Raw genomic sequence first — 22,265 nt, forward strand, 5'->3', positions numbered from 1 at the left:
AGAGCGTGTGGCCTATGGCAGTGAAGGTCTGTCCACTGAATGTGAGCGCCAGGAGGGAGGGGCTTCTGTCTGTTTTGTTCCTTGTTGTATCACCAGTGCCCAGAGCAGTGCCCGGGGCAGATCGGGAGCTTGTCCAGTGAATGAAGGACTGTAATGGTGGCATGGGATTGGGAAGGTCACTGAACAACCTCTGCTCTGCCATGTGCTACTGTGTGACTTCAGGCAAGTAGCTTAACCTCTCTGTGACGCCTTAGGTTATAGGGGCTTAGAGCACGTTGGTGTCTGCTGCCAGGCTCGGCAGCCCTTGGCAGTGATGGCTCTTGTTTGCTATGCGGTGCCAGAAGCAGGACAGCTTCAGGTTTCTGAGACTCAGGGCCCGGTCCCTCAAATATTGGTATTTAATGTCTCATCTTTTCTCTTGTGCTTTATTAATTTAAAACAACATTGGCTTCTATTCCTCACCACCAGAGCCTCCGGGTTTATATCATCCTCCTCTGTTTAGTGTCTCCTTCTCTGGTGAATTAGCTTGTCCCTTTGGCCAACCACTTTTCTCTCTGACTCTCAAGAGTAAATCACCATGTTGCTGGAACTCACCATGTGATGCGTGGCCTGTGGAAAGCCAGGGTGATAGAGGGGACCCCCCTACAGTCCCTGCCTCAAAAGTGCTCACCTTCAGGTCAGCCGAGTAACCCAGGGGTCCAGAGCAGCCTCAAACAGGAGAGGGACCTGGGGTCTTCATGGGGGTCAGCTTTGTGGGGCTAGCAGAAGGGCTCAAATCCTTGCCCTGCCACCTCCTAGCTGTATGACCTTGGGTAGGTCACTTTATTGCTGCAAGTCTTGGTTTTCTCAATGTATAGTGGGGACACTCACCCATCTCCAAAGGCCATTGTAAGAATTGGATGATAGAGAAGGACATCCATAGAGCATAGTGCCTGGTGTGAGGGCAGAACAAACTTTCCTCTACCCTCAAGGTTCAGATACACATGAGACCGATGAGCAAGAGAAAATCACCACATTTAAAACATTATTATGGGAACTCCGCATCCATGAGAGAAGCAGAGACCCCACGGGCAGGAGAGGTTCAGAGATAGAAAGAGGGATGTAGGTGTATAAGACATCCTGAGCTGGGATGAGGGGATGCGCCTTGGGGTTCAGAGTCCTTGCAGGATGAGAAGAAGAGCATACATTTAGTAAATAAAAGTTTCCCCTGCCACAGAGGTGGGTCAGAAGATTATCTGATCATCTCTTAGATGGTCAAGGCCCTTAGTTCAGGGTCTTCTAGGTAGCTCTTCAGGTTCTCTTGAGCCTGGAACTGAAATTGCCTTCAGCTCAGAGCAGTCCCCACAGCACAGAAGCGCATCTTTGGTCGGCTTGCTCTGAACGCCCACAGGGGCTTAGCGCGTGCTAGTTTCCTTTCCCTTCAGTCATGTGTCTCCTCCGGTGGACTGAGCTGCAGGAGCGAGAGCGTGCCGGTGGCCTTTGGTTTTGGAGACAGACAGCTCCCTTTATCCAGGGCCAGGGTTTTCTGATGAGGGTGTTGTCAGTGCAGGGCAGGGAGGCCACCTGCGTCTCAGGAGATAGGGGTCGGGGCCAGATCTCACTCTGGCTTCCTCTAGGTCAGCAGTTCTCAATCTGTGGGTCGCGACCCCTTTGGCGGTCGAACGACCCTTTCACAGGGGTCGCCTAAGACCATCCTGCATATCAGATATTTACATGACGATTCATAAAAGTAGCAACATTACAGTTCTGAAGTAGCAACGAAAATAATTTTATGGTTGGGCCACAACATGAGGAACTGTATTTAAAGGGCCAGAAGGTTGAGAACCACTGCTCTAGGTGCATGTAGGCAGGGTCTAGGACACCAGGAAAAAAGTTCCCCTGAGGTCAAATCAAGTTCAAGATCCAGGGTAACTAGAGGGAAGGAGCCTGACTGAAGGCAGGAGAGCGGGAAGCGGGAACCTAAGACAAATGAGATTATTCCCAGGAATCAAGGCACTTAACTGGCCTGTCTTATCCCAGAGGAAAGACAAATGAGATGCAGGCTCCGAGGCCGGCCCAGGCTCTGGGGGCTCATCCCCGGGGAGAGGGGAGGGCAGGAGCACCTGGCTCTGGCAGAGACCAGGCCAGAGCAGCCAGGCCCCTCCGGACCGGGAGGAGGAGGGTGGTTTTCCCTCCTGATGGGGGTGGGGGACTGCAGAAGGCCCGATGCCACTGGGGAGCCAGAATGGTTAGTCTCAAAAAGACCTGGTCATAACCCCTGACCTGTAATCTGGGGTTGGGGTTGGGGCCTGCCATCTGCTACCCCTTGGCTCAACTCACCAATGAGCAGCCCCATCTCCCAGCAGCCATCTCCCAGCCGGGACCTCTGACACTCCCTCTGCAAAATGAGAAGGAGCTTTACTTTTTGGTTCTCTCTTTAGCCATAACTAGTCCCTATTTCTGAGCTTGCCTGTAGACGTCAAGCCTGACTCTCTCCCTCTGAAATGCCCTGAGCCTGACAGGGGCAGAGCTTGGCCCTAGAAGATCTTTGGCCCCTGGGTAGGAAGGGAAGCAAATCAGGGCTGATGTGAAGTCCTTTTAGGTCACCCTGCAGAAAGTTTGTTCTCACATGCCTATTAGGATTGATTAGTCGTGACTGCATAGAACCCAGTGCTGTGAAGGGTTCTGAGGTGGGATATAGGTCTGATAATCAACAGAAAAGGGAGCTGTGATTGATTAGTAATGTCTGCATGGGCAAGGCATGACCTACCAGCTGGTTGGCCTCAAGAGAGGTGCCGTCGTTAATCCTAGAGGGCTGGGAAGATTTGCCAAGCATGTCCCAGAACAGCAGTCTCCATCTTCCAGGGGTGATGGCCTCTCCCTGCTGTGCAGAGGTACAAACAACGGGTCAGGGAGCACAGAGAAGAGAGAACTTGTGACCGAGGTGGCGTTTGAGGATGACTGGGATTTGCGAGGCAGTGAGAGGAGGAAGGGTCTTTGAGGCTGAAGGAACAGCAGCAGCGCAGGTGTAGACGCTGCGGTGTGCTGGAGGGCGGAGAGCAGTCTGGCTGGCTGAGCCCAGGGCTGCCGTGAGAACGTGACTGGCCAGGGAGCCAAGGGAGGTCAGGCAGGAGCAGCATTGGCCATCATGGTAAGGAACTGGGTTTTCATTCTGTGGGAACCGTGGGGGAGTGGGAGGGTCTAAGGGGGTGTGGCATTACCAGAGTCTGCTCTAAGAAGATGTTGCTGCCAGGAGTAGGCATGGTGGATTCTCCTTACTCTTTCTCCATTCTGTAGCACCACCCTCTTTGTGTTGGGGGAACAAACACAGCTTTCAGCCTTCCCCCACCCAGAAGAAGTAGCAAGCCTTGCAGCCTGCTACTGCCCTGCCCGAGTTTTGGCCCACCCTGAGTCTAGCAGCCAATGATTCAGCTCTCCAGGAGCACACGAGGCAGCAATCCCAGCAAATAACAACAATAATAGTAATAACGGTCATCTCGGCCATCAGCGTGGGCCCAGCAGGGCTGCAGGGGAAGCTGTGATTGCCCACCCCTTGCCTGGAAGATGGATGTAGCCTGCTGCTCAGGGACTGAGGCCACCATGGGAGGGACATGTTGCCAATCCTCACCGCTCAGGAGCATTTGCAGCCCCCTGAGCAGACCCCATTCCACCCTGAGCCCCTGGACTCCAGGACAGGGTATACTGTCCCAGGCTGGGCTATTGGGCTTCCTGAGGAGGTGCGGGGCCAGTTCCTTAGAGACTGGGGCTCAGCCAGCGCCCAGCTATTATTCTGCCTGCATCCGAAGCCAAGTGCTCCTGCTCGGGCATTATGAGGCTTTGATTAGCCAGGCTTTTTCCTGTCCATTAGTGTACATAATTAAGAATTAACTTGCTATACTCTCTCCTCTCGTCGCGGCTCAGAGAGTTTCATGACTTTTGGAGGCTGTCTTCTTCTAACACCTCCAGGCAGTTGGCAGGATTCATTCATTTCCCCACTGACTCTGTATGGATGCCTCAGGGATGGATGCCAGCCCCTAGGTTAGCTTAGCGATACACCTGCCCCTGTGAATAGGGAACATGACGGGCCAGGCCGCTGCTTCAGGGTCTTGAGAGAGGCAGTCAAATCATGTGAATAAACAAGATCAGCCCAGGGAAGGGAGGGCTGTGAAGACAGTACCTCAGGGTGCGGGGCACAGAGAGAGAGACAGATGCCTCTTCACATAGATTCCGTGTGATCCAGTGTAGGAGGAAAGCCCCTCTGAGATGGCCATTCTTGGTCTGAGAGAGGAACAGGGAGCAGCATGTAGTGACCGCAGGTTGGAGCATTCTCAGCACAGCCAGGGCAAAGGCCCTGAGGCAGCCGCCAACTGTTCAGGAACAGAAAGACGACCATGGGGCTGAGAAAGGTAAGCCTGGGGAGCCTGTAGGAGAGCCAGTGGGAGGTGTGTGTGGTCCTGGGCTAGGACTTTGGACATGATTTAAGTTTTTTTTTGTTTTTTGTCTTTAATATATTTTTATTGATTTCAGTGAGGAAGGGAGAGGGAGAGAGAGAGATCAAAACATCAATGATGAGAGAGAATCATTGATTGGCTGCCTCCTGCACGCTCCCTACTGGGAATCGAGTCCCAAACCCAGGCATATGCCCCAACTGGGAATTGAACCTTGACCTCCTGGTTGATAGGTCAATGCTCAACCACTGAGCAACACTGGCCAGGTAAATTTTGATATTTTTAATTGTAAAATACACATAACATAAAATTTACCATCGTAACCATTTTTAAACCTGCGGTTCATTCGTGTTAAGTTTATTCACATTGTTGTGCAACCAGCCTCCAAAACTCTTTTCATCTTGCAAAACTGACACTCTGTGCCCATAAAACAACTCCTGTTGCCACTTTCCTGAGCCCCTGGCAACTGCCCTTCTATTTCCTGTCTCTCTGAATTCCAGGGAGGTGGAATCAGGCAGTATTTGTCTTTTTGTGACTCACTTATTTCGCTTAGCGGCATGTGAAAGGTTCATCCATGTTGGAGCACGTGCCAGGATTTCCTTCCTTGTTTAGGCTGAGTAATATTCCATTGCATGTACATACCACATTCTGGTTCTCCATTCCATCATCCAGGGGCACTTGGGTTACTCTCACCCTTTGGCTATTGTGAGTACTGCTGCTGTGAACATGGGTGTATAGCGATTTCAGTTCTTTATTTTTTAAAATATATTTTATTGATTTTTTTACAGAGAGGGAGAGGGATAGAGAGTTAGAAACATCAATCAGCCACCTCCTGCATGCTGGGGATGTGCCCACAACCAAGGTACATGCCCTTGACCGGGATTGAACCTGGGACCCTTCAGTCCACAGGCTGATGCTCTATCCACTGAGCCAAACCTGTTAGGGCCTATTTCAGTTCTTTAAAGTTCCACTTTCCACCCGTGAGGTTAAGCTGGGGCCAGCCTGGCCTGGCGTGGCACACAGTGGAAGGCTAGCTGGCCGCACTGGGTGGCCCTTCCCTGTGAGAGCAGGGAGGTGAAAAGCAGCGAGCCCTCCTGCAGCTCTATTGAGCCAAGAGCCCTAAGGCTGAGCCTTTAAATCACCCGAGGCCCGAGGAGCTTTCCTTTGCATCTAAAATGTGAGCCATAAACCAGGCTGCCGTACAGGCAGTTCTCACCTGTCCAGTTGTTTACGGCCAGCGCCCTCTGACTGTTTGATGCCTGTATTGTGCCCGCTGTTAAATATTTGAATATCGTTCTGCCATAAACAAGTTTCAGGACTTCAAAACCTGGCTTGTATCAGAGTTTCTTGCAGGAAGAGTAGAGACTACTATTTACAAGTTAACATTCTGGGCTCCCCTCTACCAGCCAACTGGGTCAGTGGGGCCTAGGAATCTGTATTGTAACAAGCTCCCTGGATGAGTCGGATGCCAAGGTCTTAGGGAGCGTCTCATGTGGGTTCCCCCGGAAGCAGACGTTGTGATGAGGACCCAAGTACAAAGAGTTTATTGGAGAGAGAATTCCAGGAAACACAGGTGGGGAGTGAGGACCTGAGACAAGGAAGGGGAGGGAGCCATACAGATGCATATCAACCGCGTCACCAGAGTGAGAACTGGAGCTGAGTCCCATTGGGGCCACTAAGAGCCTGCGTAGAACATGACCTCTGAGCCAACCCCTGAGAGGTAAAGGAGTCGGGGGGCGTTTATCCACAGTCTTCGTTGGTCATTCCTTGAGTGCTGCCCCCAGGGACAGTTTCCTGGCACTTCTGGTCTGTCCTGTGGATGCGTGGAGCAGTTGTGATGGTGAGAGCCCCAGGCCGGCAGTGGGAGATTGGGCAGGTGTGTGTGATCATGGTTATGCAAGACATGGTGGGCGTGGTGCCAATAGCACCTGCTCTGCAGTGCCGTCCAGCTCCCATCTCTCCCCATGCAGGGGGCACCGTGCCCCTGCGAATTGCTGATTCTCCTCATACGGCCTCATCTATTACTGGTAGAAATGTAAATGGGGCAACTGCTGTGGAAAACAATTTGGTGGTTCCTCAATAAGTTAAATGTAGAATTACCATAAAACTCTGCAATTCCACTCCCAGGTTGATACCCAAAAGAACTGAAAGCAAGTGTTCCAATAAAACCTCGTCCACAGATGTTTATAGCAGCCCTGTGCACAATACCCAAAAGGTGGAAACAGCCCGAATGTCCATCCGCTGATGAAGGGATAAACAAAATGTGGTTTATCCATAGAGCCATGAAAAGGGAGCAAGTACTCATACATGCTACAACTTGGATGAACCTTGGAAACATATGCTGAGTGAAAGAAGCTGGACACAGAGACCACATATGATTCAAAATATCCAAACCAGGCTGATCCATAGACAGACAGAGGGTTAGTGGTTGACATGGGCTAGGAGAGGAGGGTGGGGGAGTGTCTGCTTAATGGGTAGGGGGTTTCCTTTTGGGGTGATGCAAGTATTCTGGAAACACACTGTGAATTATACAGTTTACATGGCTTAAATCAGGGGTGGGCAAACTTTCTGACTCGAGGGCCACAATAGGTTCTTAAACTGGACCGGAGGGCCGGAACAAAAGCATGGATGGAGTGTTTGTGTGAACTAATATAAATTCAAAGTAAACATCATTACATAAAAGGGTACGGTTTTTGTTTTGTTTTTTAGTTTTATTCATTTCAAACGGGCCGGATCCGGCTCGCGGGCTGTAGTTTGCCCATGGCTGGCTTAAATGATACATTTATATGCATTTTACCACAAGAAAGGAAGGAACAAACGAACTCTAGGCGCTGCCCAGCCCGGGTTGCAGGGTACACTGCCTGTTTCTCGAGTGGGAAACAACCCCAGAGTGGCATGTGCTCTCCAGGTCGCGCGGTCAGGGAGGGGTCTCCTGAGTGGCTGCTTCTCTGTGCCCTGGGCTGCAGTTGGGCCCCTCATCTTGGCCTTTTTTGTTTCTGTATGGATGGTACAACAGAGGTTGCTGGAAGCTGCCCTGGTGGAAACAAGGCCTCCGTCCTAGAGACAGAGCTATGCCCAGCTCTGCAGAGTGGCAGAGCAGCGCTGGCAGGGGAGATGTGCCCAGCTGGAAAATTGCAGGGTGTCTTGTCTTAAATATAATATTAAATCGGTACCTTTAATTAGTACACTTAGAAAAGGTCACTAGCAATTACCTGGGACACAAAGAAGGCGTGAGCAGGCACAAGCCGTGGAGAAACCGAAAAGGACCATTTTGAGCAGCACATAATTGAGGGGAAAATGGAGAAAAGTCCAGGAAATTACAGGGTGGGTGACAGCAGCTGATGGCCCCATATCTGTCCTGCCCAGTCCCCCACCCCTCTTTCTTGGGAGGGCTGAGCTTCGGGCCTCAGAGAGCCATTTGGGGTATTGGGCCGAGTAGTGCGATCTTGGCTGGAGGGTCAGTGTGGCTTTCCCAGAATCCCATTGGCTGGCCGGAGCTTGGCCCCATCCACCTCCTGGGCTGAGCCCTGGAGGAGGTTGGCAGGTGAGGTGTTTAGTCCAAGGGGGCTACCATGACTTGGTTGTGCACTGTGGATAAGCAGGGCCCTGATGGGCCTCGGTTTCCTCATGTGAATTTCCCCAAGGTATCAGGAAGTAACTCAGTGTTCCACAAACTTTGCCACTGAAGGACCCTTGAGGGTGATGAAGAGGAAATGTGTATCCCTGGAAATCTGGGGGAGATTGGAAAGTCTTTTTCAGTTTTAGGTTGTGTCTTTAGAAATAAATTGTCACATTGTGTTCCCAATATATTCCCCTTTGCTTTAGTGTAAAATAGCTGCTTGTCACCGAGCAGCACAGATGCTTTGGGAAGGTGTGCTTGGTTTCTCTGTGACTTCACATACCTACTCCTTCCTCATCTAGAAAGAGCACTGTACCAGGAGTCTGAAAGTCTGGAAACTTGGGTTCGGGTCCTGACTCTGTTGCTCATCATCGTACTTTAGGAAAACTGCTAAATACATTTAGCTTCTCCATCTTTAAAATGGGAAGATTGGGTTCCCCCAGAAGTCTCTCAGGTTGTTTCAACTCTGTTCCCTGATTTCATTCCTCCTTCTCCCACTTCTCACCTCCTCCCAGCATCACCTGCTTCTCACCTCCTGACATCACCTTGGATGCTGCCATGTCCTGCCCTGCTATGTGACCATGGAGAGACGGTTTTGCCTCTCTGGGCCTCAAGTTCCTAATCTGTAGAATGGGTATAGTGATGACTACCAAACAGAGCTGCTGGGAGGAATTGTGAATGGGCCTGGCACTGTGTCTGGCATGTCATGACAGTCCAGTGGTTGCTCCATATCTTCTTTTTTCAAGTGCTGGGCTTCCAGTTAAGGCAGGGGTGGGGAACCTTTTTTTCTGCCAAGGACCATATGGATATTTATAACATCATTTGCTTAATATAATTCACTTAATATAAATTTATGTTGCTATGAAAAAAGCGTCTAGATTTGTTGAACTTTAAGTCCCGCCTGTAGTTGCCTTGGCAGGGCCAGAGCAAATGATTTCGAGGGCCTTTTATGGCCCACAGGCTAGATGCTTCCCACCCCTGAGTGAGGGGTCTGATAGGGTCACGTCTGGAAGTCCTGAATCTTCAGTTCACAGACCTAGTGTTGTGAAGTGTAAAGTTGTGGTAACAAATGTGGACTCGGCCCGAGTGCCCAGGCTTTGATTCCAGCTCTGCCATTCGTAACTTTGTGGTTGTTGTAAATTACTTAATTACTCCTTGTTACCTTACCAGTTAAATGGGGAGAGTAATAGTAAGGTCTGAATTATATGGTACGCGGAAATCCTTTAGCCCAGTGTCTGGAGTGTGGTTAGTGTTCAGAAATGTTAGCTATCATTGTCATGTTGGAACTGTCCTTTTCAAAGTTTGCCTAGAAAAGCTCATTCGTGTTCTTTTCTAGATAACATTCCCAGAGTTTGGAATCCCTCCTTACTTATTAGCTTGATCAGCTAGAGCTACTCAATAAATTTGAGAGTCGGTATTTGCAGAAAAGTATCTATCCCATTTTATAGGGTAAACTGAAGCTTAGAAAGAAATGATTTGCCCAAGGCCATGGTTCTAATTTAATTAGTCCTTTGAGAGTCAGACGAAGACTATAGACCGGTGGTTCTCAACCTTCCTAATGCCGCGACCCTTTAATACAGCTCCTCATGTTGTGGTGACCCCCAACCATAAAATTATTTTCGTTTCTACTTCATAACTGTAATTTTGCTACTGTTATGAATCGTCATGTAAATATCTGATAGGCAGGATGTATTTTCATTGTTACAAATTGAACATAATTAAAGCATAATGATTAATCACAAAAACAATATGTAATTATATATGTGATTTCCGATGGTCTTAGGCGACCCCTGTGAAAGGGTCGTTCGACCCCCAAAGGGGTCACGACTCACAGGTTGAGAACCATTGCTATAGACTGTCTCTGCACAAAATGACACTGTCATTCTGCAGACTCCTAACAGTTTGCACGCTTCCTGGAGGTATGCGGACCTCCTGAAGCTAAGATGACCAGATGATCTAGTTGCTTGGGACCTCCTGGGTTTAGTATGTGCTCTGCCTCTGTCCTGGACACACCAGGGTGGTTTGTCAGCCTATCGAAGGCTGCCCGTTCGGGGTGGGGAGGAGGGGCTGTAACCCCCAGAGATGATACCTTGCACTGGGACTTCTTAGGCAGCCTTTAGGCCAGGATCCTGGTGCTCACAGTGAATTCTGGTCTGGGCTTCGTTTCCTGGTGAAGGGTGACACTCGATCTTTTCCTTGGGAACAAGAACTAGATCTCGCCACCCAGTGCTAGACGGGAGTTCCTGGAGGCTGGGAACTAACCTCTGTGTGTCCAGTGCTTACCACAGCCCAGCACCTAGTCACTGTCGAATGAATGGCAGGTTTTGCAAAATATCCTGAATTATAAAGGTTGCTTCCATTTGCAAAAGACTAAAATCCAGCTCAATTGACTCAGGCAGGAAAAAAAAAAGTGTGTGTGTGCGCGGGTGGAGGGGATTTATTAGTTCATATAGCTGAGAAGTCCCAAGGATGGAGCTAATAGCAGGCACATCTGGCTGCAGACCCTCACACCATCAGGGATCTCTCTCCATGCACAATTTGCCTCTGTTTTCCTCCTGTTGGCCTTTTCTCAAGTAGGCTCTTCCTGTGTGGTGCCAAAGACGGCTGCCAGCAGTGCCACTTTAGCAACCCCAGTGGCAGGAAAGCTCCTCTTTCTCAATAGTTCCAGCACAAGTCCCAGGTTAGCTTTGATTGGCTAGCTTGGGTCACGTGCTTATCCCTGAGCCAATCATTGTGACCGGTAAGATGGAACGCTCTGATTGGCTAGGGCTGGGTTATGTGCCCATCTTGGCACATTAGAATTGGGAGTTTGGGCCCCTGTTCTCATCTGAGCCACTTGGAGAAGGGAGCCTCCAAATTAAAATTAGAAGGGAGGGGGGCAGGCAGAAGTCACAGCTTTCCATGACACACCCAGAACATGGCAAATGCTGTTTTCCTGTTATAGGCATGTACACACTGCGACCTGTGGCCAGGGGAGCCTGGGTCAGAGCCTGGGACACATGATGGCTTGCAGTAGTCAGTGTCCTGCCGGGGATCTCTGGGCGGCTGCTCCTCCTGGGATTCAGCGACCTGAGCAAGGTGTGAGGGACGGACTGACCTCCTCTTTGTGCCTTCTGCTTTCTCCCGTGGATACTCCAGGTTCCTCTGTGACCCAGTTGCTGGCCCGAGACATGGACAATGACCCGCTGGTGTTTGGCGTGTCTGGTGAGGAGGCCTCCCGCTTCTTTGCTGTGGAGCCTGACACAGGAGTGGTGTGGCTCCGGCAGCCACTGGACAGAGAGGTATGCCCTGCCCAGACCCCTGCCTCAGGCCTTTCCCAGAGGGCAGGAACAGACCCTGGGGGAGGATGGGTCATCACCTTTTAGGGGTGTTTCTCTGAGGCCCCATCCTGAGCCTGAAGCAGCATCTTCCTGCCTGAATAGGGTCCCGCTTCAAGAGGCAGTGCTGGACTTGGGGTTGGAAGGGGGTTGGGGGTATCTCCAAGTGAAGGACAACATTGGGTAGGCAAGAGGGACAGCGATCCTGGCTTCATCCCCTGTAGAATGGGGGCTCCATGGGGTATATAAGTCTACTCCTGCCCTAGCAAATGTCCCCCTAAACCACGCAGAAGTGGATGACTCTGTAGCCCTTCGCAAATTAAGGTAAGAGCTTGGACAAAACCCCCAACCCCCTTTCTCCTTCCATTTGAGGAAGTGGCCACAGAAGTGTCTAGTGACTTGTTCAAGATCACACGGCAATTCAAAGGCAGAGTCCACATTAGAACCCGACTCTTGACTTCCAGTCTGTTGCTCTTTTATGGGAAGAATCCGTATTCTGAACCTGCTTCCCCAACCCAAGGGGGAAATGCTGGTTTTTTAGGGAAGCCTTTGGGTACCCAGTCTCAGACCAGCCCCACCAGGGCCCGGGAGCTCAGCACACCTTTCTAACTCCACTCCCCCTCCCTTTCCTTTCTTTCAGACCAAATCGGAGTTCACAGTGGAGTTCTCCGTCAGTGACCACCAGGGGGTGAGTATCCCCGGAAGCCCCTGCTGCCCTGGGAGGATTGTTCTGGGCCCCTTGGGTGGAAAGCAGCTAATGGTTAAAGCCAGCACTGACCCCCCCCTTCTCTTGCCAGGTGATCACGCGGAAGGTGAACATCCAGGTCGGGGACGTGAATGACAATGCGCCCACATTTCACAATCAGCCCTACAGTGTCCGCATCCCTGAGGTAGGAGCCGCTGGGTCACACTTGGGGCACATTGGGGACCTGCTGCTGGGAATGGGGTGTAGAGTCGGCTGGGGCAAGGGCATGTCCACCCTTCCTCTTCTGCCCACACCTCAGCTCAGGCATCTGCCTGGGCAGGTTGAGCACCTCTGAGGGTATGGGCCCATCTGCTGTCCAGGAGAGTGGGTTGGTGGGAGTCTCATGCCTAAGAGAGGGCCAGCCCCACAGCTCCAGCTGGAATCAGGGACAAGACAGAGGTTAGGAGGGACCGGCGTTGTGCCCTCTTTCCTTCTGGGCAGAGCCAGTGGGGGCCGTGGGCAGGTGGGTTGGCAGCCCCAGGCCTTCCTGATGTTCCAGGAAGGGACTTTCCCTGGTCCTGTGATCACCCGCTGCCCCCTGGCCCTTGGCTCCTTTGGGTAGTCTGTGTACTCTGAGCATGTTTGCATGAGTGCATGCGTGTAAAACCAGGCATTGCTGGTAATTGAGAAGTACAAATTATCGCATTACAAACGGTTCGTTAATAAATTGGCTGCTGGCTCACACGGCACCAGGATTCTCACTGCCTGTTGTCCCTCTCCCCAGTGGCTGGTGGCAGTCTTCTGGGCTGGCAGTTAGCGATTCAGAGACTTTGAAGGTGGTGGGTATGGAGCTTCCAACTGGACGTCCCTCAAACCTGACTTCACGGCTCTGGTTGGGGCAGCAGCGAGGGGCTGAGGTGGGGATGATGGGAGATGGAAGCCGCTGGAGGGAAGCAGGCTGGCACCGCGGCATTTCAGTCCTAGCCCCTTTGTGTTGGATCAGGTCATTGGATCAGGAAAACTGGAAGAGTCTTTAGAAAATATCTGTTCCGTTTATGGATGAGAAAGCTGAGGCTCAGAGTGGTAGAGTTACTTGCCCAACGTCACACAGCTTAGATGTGCCTCCTGACTCCCAGCACAGCCTCGGATTCCCTCAAGGACGAGGAGACCTTGTTTCATGCACCTCAAGTTCCTGTTTCAGGCCCTTCTTGCTCAGCTGTGAGCCAGGGATCCTTTGCTTATACCAGACAGAGGGAGGTGAGGACAAGTGTGCAGGTGGAGACATAACAGAGGCTCCCACGCCCAGCCCCTGGTGGGGCAGGATATAATCAGGGAGAGCCCATGGCCCCCAGCATGGGGTATGGTGCCCTGAGCTGTGGCCGGCGTGCCTGGGACTGCAGCTTGGCTCTGGGCCCCCTCTCATTTGGAAGCCTCCCTAATTTAATTAAGGGTCTCTACGTGCCAGCCTGCACTACAGGCCCGGGCTCAGAAACCAAGGGCACGGCTCGGAGTTAATGAGCCTTGGACCCATTGCTCAGCTGCCATCCTGACAGGCATGGCTGCCCCCTGCCTTCCCTCACAGGGCAGCAGGCAGCAGCGATGGCAAGAGGACAAGAGGTCACAGTCCTCCTCCTCAGCCCTGGGCGGGGGCCAGTCTTCTTCTTTCCCTTGCCAGGAGGTATGACCTCCAACACCACCCTGTTGGAATCTCCTGGGATTCTCCAAGGCCTTTGCCTCCAAGGAGAGAGCCGCTTCCATCATTCATTTGTTTAACAAATATTTATTGAGTGTCTGCTGTGGGCTTGGCCCTGTGCCAGGCTCTCACTGCACAGAGACACGGGAGGCCAGAGGGATGGGCAAGGACAGGAGCCAAACTAGCGGCAAGAGACCTTCGGCTCAGTCCCTGCTCTGCTCCCAGATTGCTGGGTTTCTTTGGACATGTCACTTAACCTCTCTGGACACAGCCCTCTTATCTAATAAAAACAGAAGAAAGGCAGGATAAAGTGCCCATCTGATGAGGAAAGGGTGCACTGAGAGGGGCCAGCTGCAAGGACACACAGTCCTTGGACAAAGGCCGGCATGGTTTACTTGCTCACGTGTAAATATCCCTGGGTCACTTTGCTGGCCTGATACTCGATCGAGGATGCTCAGTGTGGCCAGTGGGGATATGGTGCCAGCTGGGTGGAGGCCGGGCCACTCCTGACCTGAGATGGCTTGGCACTGGCCAGTCCTTGCCTGGTGTGGTCATCTGAGCTAGAACTTACTGTCTGACTCAGCCCCCAACTTGGGTACCAGCAAAGGACCTGCTGACCTCTGGCCTGGAGTTGAGGCCAGGGCCTCCTGTTTGCACTGAGGTTACCCTGGAAACCCCAGGCTTCTGCCCTTGAGAAGCGTGATTTGTGGCAGAGGCCTTGCAGTTTTGAACAGAGTGAGAATGCACACTAGAGACACAGGGGAACACTGTAGATCCTGTGATGCATCAGTGCTGAGGTGTGGCCAGTGATCAGAGAAATCTCAGCAGGCTTCCTGGAGGAGGAGGTGGGTTTCAACAGAATCTTGCCAAGGTGAGCAGTAGAGGTCGTGTTGTATCGTGGGCAGAGGGAGACTAGAGGTCAAGACACCTGGGCTCTAGTCCTGACTGTGCTAACACTGGTTGGTGGGATTCTGGAACTGTCACTGTCCCTCTGCTGGCTTCAGTTCCAATGGCTGTTAAACTAGGGCATGGACCAGGCTAACATCCATGATCTGAGGGTGAATCCAGTAGGAGAAGCCCCCTCCTTTCCCTTGGGTGATGGCAGAGAAGCCCCAGTGGCTGCCTCCCTGCTCTCAGCTTCTCTCTGGCCGTCCCAGCCACCTGCACCTTATCCCTTACCTTCCGTCCTCCACTTTCCCCAGCCCTAGGGGCCCTGATAGATTTGGATCTGTTGTGCTCAGAACCCAAGGATAGGCATGGGAACAGGTTACCAGGAGCCAAATTCTGTGTCTGCATAGGAAGAACTTTCTAAATAAGACCTGCTCCACATTCTACTCCCCCGCCCTCCTGAGGATGCACTGAGCTCCCCAACCCTGGAGTTAGGCAAGCAGAAGCAGGAGCACCGTGTGTTTCAGAAGCCATTCGGTACTGTTTGAGAAGTGAGGAATCAGAGGGTCCCAAACACACCACATCAGAATTTCCAGGGTGTGTTTAGGTGTACAGGGTGGGCAATTGTAGGTTTAGAGTCATGAGTCATCAAAGCAGAGAGTTTATTCTTCTATTGTTATTTATTAATATTGTGCTGTTTTCCATGCGAACGACTGTAACCCTGTCTTTGCCCCGCCCTGTATTCCTAAGCCCCTGCAATTATGAATCTGTAGTTTGGGGCGAGCTGGCCTGGGAAGCTGCGTGTTTCACAAGCTGCCCCGGTGACCGCGAGCCCTGGAGGATGACCTCCGGCGCCCTCCCCGCCAGAGTTTCTGAGAGGTCCTGGGGCAGCCCGTCTGTGAGGAGAACTTCCAGCCTGTCCATAGCTGCCTGGAGACATGACCCGTGGGGACCCGTGTCCTCGGGTCTGGAATAGGAGTGAGTGGGAGGCAGATCAAGGCCGGGCACTGCCCCTTTCCTGGGAGAAGCTCACCTGCCCCAGCCCCCTGCCTCCTGCCCCCTCTTCCTCTGGAAGCCCTGGTACTGCCTTGGGAGAAGCCAGGCAGGTATGTTTGGGTTTGTTTGTTCTCGTTCCCCTCTTGCCCACCCCTCTCCCCTCTCTAAGCTGTTCTCCGTGTAATTATCCATTTTATCAGGGTGAAAGGCCCTGCAATTCACTTGTCGAAGCCCTAACGAGGCAGCGTGGATGCTTTCAAGTCCGTAAAGAAAAGGGAAATCCTGCTAGAATTGGCAACTTAATTCACCAAGCCAGCCTCGACAGACCTCATTAAGTCCCCGTGTATTCATTTCAGGCTAATGGCTGTCATGCTGACTGCTGTTTGATTTGCTGTAATAGACTTTTATGTCGTTCCAATTTGCTCAAACGTGTTTGCCTGTGTCTGTGCCCAGCAGTGCTGCTTCAGTACCTCCGCTCGGGGTGCGTGCCCGCCTTGCTGACCTTCAGCGCTGCCCCATCCCGTCCTGTCCCTCTCCTCCTGGTGCCACGCTCTCAGCTCCCCAGGTGTGCCCGGGGAGCTGCCCCCGGAGCCAGGGGGTTTGGGCTGGAGGATGGATGTGAGTTAGAAGGCAGACGATGCCAGGTGGCTCCTTGAATCAAGGATCAAGGAGTGCCTTTTGCAGTGTCAGGGATGGCCGTGTCCTTGAAGTTCTGACAAGTTCAGCTGGGCCATCGAGGCTTTTATCCATCTGGCCTCAACCTGCATTTCCCAACTTACCTTCTGGTAGTGCCCCCCCTGAGCGCCCCGTCAGCCCAGGGGTCAGGTCCTTGTGTCTGTCTGTCTCTCTTTTCTCTCACTGGCACACACGGTACTGTTCTAACAAGTACTGGAGTGTTTTTCTTCTCCCAGCCTAACCCAATTCCGCCCGTCCATCAAAGCCCAGATTGATCCATCTGCCCCGAGCCACTCAATTTTTTTTAAATGAGCACCACACGCATCTGTCGGATGTTCGGCCATGGAGCAGGGCCCAGGGATTCCAAGCTGACCTGGACATGCAGGGTAGAGAAAAAGGACTCTGCCTTTTGCCAGCTGCGCCACTTTGGATGGCGACCTAACCTCTCTGGCCCCCAGCTTTCTTATCCATGAGATGGACAACCGTGTTTGCCTTGTGGGGTCGTTGTGAGAGCGGGACAGATGCGGCAGGACAGGCCCTACGCCCCGTTTGCGGCTCATGTATAGGCAGTAAAATGCTGGTGGTTAAGACTGCCATCCTCAGAGAAGGTACTTTTATAGAGAGAACAACAAGTGAGTGGATGTCCAGCTACATCTAAATGCATTGAAAGCCAGCATAGCAGAGGGTGTGGGTGTGCACAGCGGGTGGAAGGACTGTGGAAGGAGTGGCCGGGCTGTACACGGGGGCTGTGGATGCGGGACCTTATAGGATGAATGGAGTTTGTTCGCCAGAGATGACTATGTCTCTGAATATCATGGACTTTCTGAGATCCTTTAGCCTCTTTTCCTATAGTGGAATTTCCCAAAGAGGCAAGTGAACTCTGCCCCCTGACGAGAGAGCCTGTCAAGGAGGGACAGTGGCTGAGTGCGTATGTGTGTCCCGCGTAGGTGCCCACTGTTACCTCGTGGAAATAAAGCTGGGCTGGACGTGTGCTCCCTGGGTCCCTCCTCAGCTCTGTGACAGACGGGTCCTGCATAGATCTTTGTCACTGGTGGCTTCAGGTGGCCAGCTGTGAGGTGGGGATGAGGCTGGAGGAGGGGAGGGGGGCAGCTGGGACAGGATGACAGTGGCCTTAGAGATTGAGTGTCCTTGCCTGAGCCTCAAAGCTGGCTGGGAGTAAGGTCAGACCCTGATCGCAGGCCATCTGACCTGGGCTCCACTAGGTCGCACCATCTCTCCACATCACTTAACAGGGACAGATAAACGTTACTTATTCCCTGCACTGCCTTCATAGGGGTGGGGAAGCAGGGAGAAGAGTATTCTAGGTGATCATTTGTCCATGAAACAAAATAATTGATTTCTAAGATAATAATAATACGTTGATGCGGTTGTTGCTATTATTGAGAGTTTCCTCTGTGCCTGACACTGCTTTTCCTGTGGGGACTCACTGAGCCTAACCACCATCTCGTGGTAGTCACAGGGTTATTCCCGGGCGATAGAGGCGGGCATGGAGGCAGAGAGGTTTCTTGCCCAAAGCTAGTCAAGAATGGAGCCAGGATTAGGAGCCAGGTCTGGTTATGTGGCTTTGGGCAGGTAGCTGCAATTCTGTGGAAGCGATTACCCCTGCCTCACAGAATGGTTGTGAGGATGAAAGCCAAGGGGACCATGTATGGGTAAGTGCCCAATGAATGGCTGTGGCCATAGTTGTTGTTTGTACATCTCTCTCTCCTGCCAGACGCAGCAGGGACGAGCTTGGTCACCTGTGTGTCCTCTGCACCCAGATGGGGGCCTGGCCCATGGACGGGGACTTCACAAATGGGCAGAGCACTGCTGCTCCCTCTGCCCCTGGGAGGCGGACAGCTGGAGCCTTTGTGCAAAGTACTTTGCCCTTGCCAGCTTGCTTCCCCAGGCAAGGGGCCCTTTACTGCTCACTATCCAGGATAGCGGGGAGGAGTAGCCAGGCCTGGTGCTGTGGGGAGAGGGTGCTCACACATGGGCAACCCCCACCTCCGCCCATATCCACACTGCACTTCCCTCCCCGCACACCCCAGAGCTAATCGCTGGTGCTCACTGGTGCCCTCTGTTGCCCCCCATTCCTGAATCTCAGCCATGCCATATCCTGTGCTGTGGGCATGTGGGGAGCCCGGGAGTGGTGGCCAGGTGAGGCCCAGAGCATGTAGAGATAGACTTGGCCGAACTTATTAGCACCTGCTGTGCTGGGCTCAGCAGCAGTGCCCCGAGCTGTCCTCCTCGAAGCGTGCCCATCAGACGCTGAGTGACTTACAAACTGCATCCTCAGGTTGACGCAAGAGGTGGGGTACGGGTGGCTCCCACTGACTCGTGCCTGCCGTTCCCCCAAGGTATCAGCTCTGCTCACGAGAGGGTTGGCTCCCTTGCCAGGAGCGGCAAACCCTTGACAGGCCATATTAATTTATTCCTCAGGGCCATGGTGCCTGGTGCCCCCCTCTGCTTCTATAACCACTCGCCTATTGATCTGGGAGAGGAAGACCCATAAATCATCTCAGGGGCTCTGGATCCTGCTGGCCAGAGCCAGAGCAGTTGTTCTCCCATGGCGGCAGCCCCGGGCCATGTCTCTGTGCCCCTGCGAGCACCCTGAGGTGCTTGTGCTTGAGCTGGTCTCCTCCTGCTGTCGGTCGGCAACTGATGAACGCCTCCTCCCTCACAGCAGGCAGGTGCATAGCCTGCAGCGGTCCGGACTGCAAGCTTTGGGCTTGTAGCAGTGGAGTGACATATGCACATGGGCAAAGCAACAGGACCACCTGTTTGCACATAGTTTTGTAGTGTTGTGTGCATATATGGTGGTGTGTGCCTGTATGTGTGTCTGTGTGATGGTGTGTGCATGTATGTATGTAGTGTGGTGTGTACGCGCATGTGGGTCTGTATGGTGGTGTGGCTGTATGTGCTTGTATGCGTGCATGTGGAGTGGTGTGTACATATATGTGGGTCTGTGTGATGGTATGTGCATGTATGTGTGGTGGTGGTGTGTGTGTGTGTACTTACTTAAGTGATATCATCTTCTCTATATCCGAGTGTGTACTCCGTCTTTCATTTGTCCTATGAGAGCCCTTTAAGTTAGGGGAGAATTGTCCTTCCATTTTAGAGATGAGAAAACCGGAGGCCAAGACAAGTTCACTGATGTCTCCAAGTCCCCCAGAGTCAGATATGCTTGCAACCAGAACCACAGTCTTGTTCTTCCTTGTTTTCGGCATTTTTATATGTGTTTCGTTGCAACTTTGCCGTGGTCTGCTTGGAATTTCCCCAAAGTTGCAGGGATGAGGCTTTGAGGCAGCCAGGATAGGGGACCCTGGGCTTGCACTCGGGCTAAGGACGGTCACACACACCCTTATGCAGGCTGCTGGGGTCCGGTGGAGAAACATCACTCAGAGCTCATGCCCACTCTCTAGAGTGAGGACTACCCGGGTGGTCCGGACCCAACCGTGGTCATTGTGACACCCTTTCCTTGTGACCTTCAGGGTTAGGTCACTCCCAGAGACAGCCTCTAAGATTTTGGCCCCCGAATGTGCACACAACATTGTTCCTGAGAAATAGGAGACCCCGGACATGGGTAAATGCCACCCTGCTCTCCCTGCCTGAGGGAAGGTTCAACATCCTCCTCCTGGTCTCAGGTGCTCAGGAGAGAATGGATGGAGCCTCACAAAACCAGGGCCAAAGAGCTCAGCTCAGAGCCACTCCGCAGCTCCTTGCTCCCTCCTGCACCCCGGGGAGTGAGGCCAAGTCCCCCAGGCCCCCTGTGACCCCCGCAGCACGTCCTCATCCCATGCCCGTGGGCACGTGGTCAGGGCTGGGGTGTCCTCCCCCACCCTCACCATGAAGGATAGAGGACAGCGCGGGAGCAGGAGAGTGATGGAGCCCAGATGTAATGAAAATTGCTATTTTGTTTGAACGGTAAGAGTGTTCTTAATTACATCGGTTTCCTCACCGATTCTGGCGGGGAGTCTTCGGGGACCCATATAATTCTATTGCAGTGACTGCAGGAGCCTCTGCCATGAATATGAAGCAGGAACTGAGTGTGGAGTGTCCCCTGCATTAGCGGTTCCCTGGCACGCGGAGGGACACCTTGTATTGTGCCCCCCTTTAAATAAACGCGCTCTAAATGGAAGGAGATGATAGCTGCCGGCTAGAGGTTCCCGCTGCATTGTTGAGCTGTCACCTGTCCTCTTTCATCTCTCTCTCTCTTAAACGATCCCCTTCCCCAGTGGTGGGGCTTGTGAAAGGAAGGAGGCAGGTCTTCTGCCTGAGCCCCCTTTTCTCCAGGCCGTGGGGTCTCCTCAGACACGGGGTGGAGGGGGGGCAGGCTTAGGAACGGATGGTCAAAGAAGGCCCTGTGCAGCTGGACCAGCTGTGGCTTTCCTGTGTGAGGATCCGTGCCACTGCCGGGTCGTGCCTCCTGCGGCGTGGTGTGATGGAGCCATGCACACAAGCTCCAGCTTCAAACGGGGAGGCCATGAGCAAGGAGTTGATGAGCCTCTCAGGGCCTCAGTTTCTTCATCTGTAAAATGGGGAGACATCGGGTTGTTGTAACAGTTTTACTGTGAGAGCACGTGTATGAAGCACCACACAGGGTAACTGATTGGCAGTCCGATGGTTACGAAAAGTTCTTGGAGGGCTTTGAGAAAGTTGATTGAAGTCGCTGGAACTTAACAGGTAGGATCTGTTGCTGAGAACTGATTGGCTGATGTTGGGTATTAGTGATTAAGAAGCTTATAGTCCGGTAGGAGATAGGCAACATGTGGAAAATGACAAAGGGGAAAAAATAAAACTAGAGCCACCTAGAAATGATTAATAATAGACCAAGAGCATTCCAAATGGACTCCTTAAAACCGGTACAAGAGGGGCCGTCATGGTGCCTTAGTCCAACCACACATTCTGTAAAGGTTAACAAAACCTGAGGGGGTAAACGATTTGCCCCAGCTCCCCAGTAAATCAGTGGCAAATCAGTGAAGACGGGAAGCAATCTGGAAGGTTCTCAGGGAATGGTTTCTGGAACCCACCAGGCTGGGCTGGAGGCACATGCCAGATGTCTAGAACTGGGGTGAGAGTGGGGGTGAGGGTGGGGTGGCGGTGCTGGCTCCTGGGCTCCTGCCGCCCCTCCAAGCCCAAGAGAGCAGCCTGATCGGCTGATCCTCGGTGCAGGGCGCAGGGCCCACGCGAGCATGTCAGCGGCCATCAGCCTGCCCTGCTCTTTCTCCTGTTCGCAGGGGCTCTGGGCTTTTGTCTCAACCCCTCTACTTACCCGAGCAAATTCAATTATTGTCAGAACAGCTTGGGGACCGGCCTGGCAGCCCCGTGACATTGAGCCCCCCCCCCCCCCCCCCCCACACACACAATTGGCTTGTTTTGACGTGTTTGCAGGCTCCCTGGCCCACCTTGTTTTCAGCCAGGAGGGGGGATACAAGGGAGAGACAGAGAGCTCTGGGTTGATGGAATTATTATAATTTCTCTGATTCCTTAGCAGCCTTTAATTACTTTGCAACTTTGTGGCGCTGGCTGGAAGCCGGGAGGGGCTGGGCTCTCCCTCTTGATAATAACCTTAAGTGGAAGCCTCCTGTCTGTCTATTAAAAAGCCCACTCTTCTCTCCAGAGGCGATCATGCAGCCGAGAGATTTCGCCCAGGCCGTAATCACTAGGTACACTGTAATCGTCCCCGCTCGCTGTCTTCGTCAGTCGGACAGCCCACCTCCCAGCATGGGGACTGCCGGCCTGAAGGGTCGATGCCCAGCCACGTCCTTGTCCAGGACAGTCACAGGCTCAGGCTGGTCCCCCTCCCAGCCCTGCCCCTGAGAGGGAATGGCACAGAGGCCTCTGCCTTGACCCCTCCCCCTTGAGGTGCCTCCCCCTTCCCAGCACAGACCCCGCGTGATAGGAATCAGCCGTGTGCAGGAGGCTCTGAGCGCCAGGCTTTCCTGTCTTCCTGTCCGCCATC

General features: G+C 52.8%; 1 protein-coding gene across 1 annotated transcript in view; it reads left to right on the forward strand.

Annotated features, from left to right (window-relative positions):
- The window catches only part of CDH23 (cadherin-related 23), a 413,720-nt gene that overhangs the window by 56,137 nt on the left and 335,318 nt on the right, over positions 1 to 22,265 (forward strand). Inside the window, exons 3-5 of the mRNA XM_015562107.1 lie at positions 11,185 to 11,327; positions 12,004 to 12,051; positions 12,161 to 12,253. Of these exons, the coding sequence (XP_015417593.1) occupies positions 11,185 to 11,327; positions 12,004 to 12,051; positions 12,161 to 12,253 (284 nt within the window). The remainder of the gene's footprint in view (positions 1 to 11,184; positions 11,328 to 12,003; positions 12,052 to 12,160; positions 12,254 to 22,265) is intronic.

The sequence above is a fragment of the Myotis davidii genome, unplaced genomic scaffold, assembly GCF_000327345.1.
Source record: "Myotis davidii unplaced genomic scaffold, ASM32734v1 scaffold134, whole genome shotgun sequence".
Classification (NCBI taxonomy): domain Eukaryota; kingdom Metazoa; phylum Chordata; class Mammalia; order Chiroptera; family Vespertilionidae; genus Myotis; species Myotis davidii.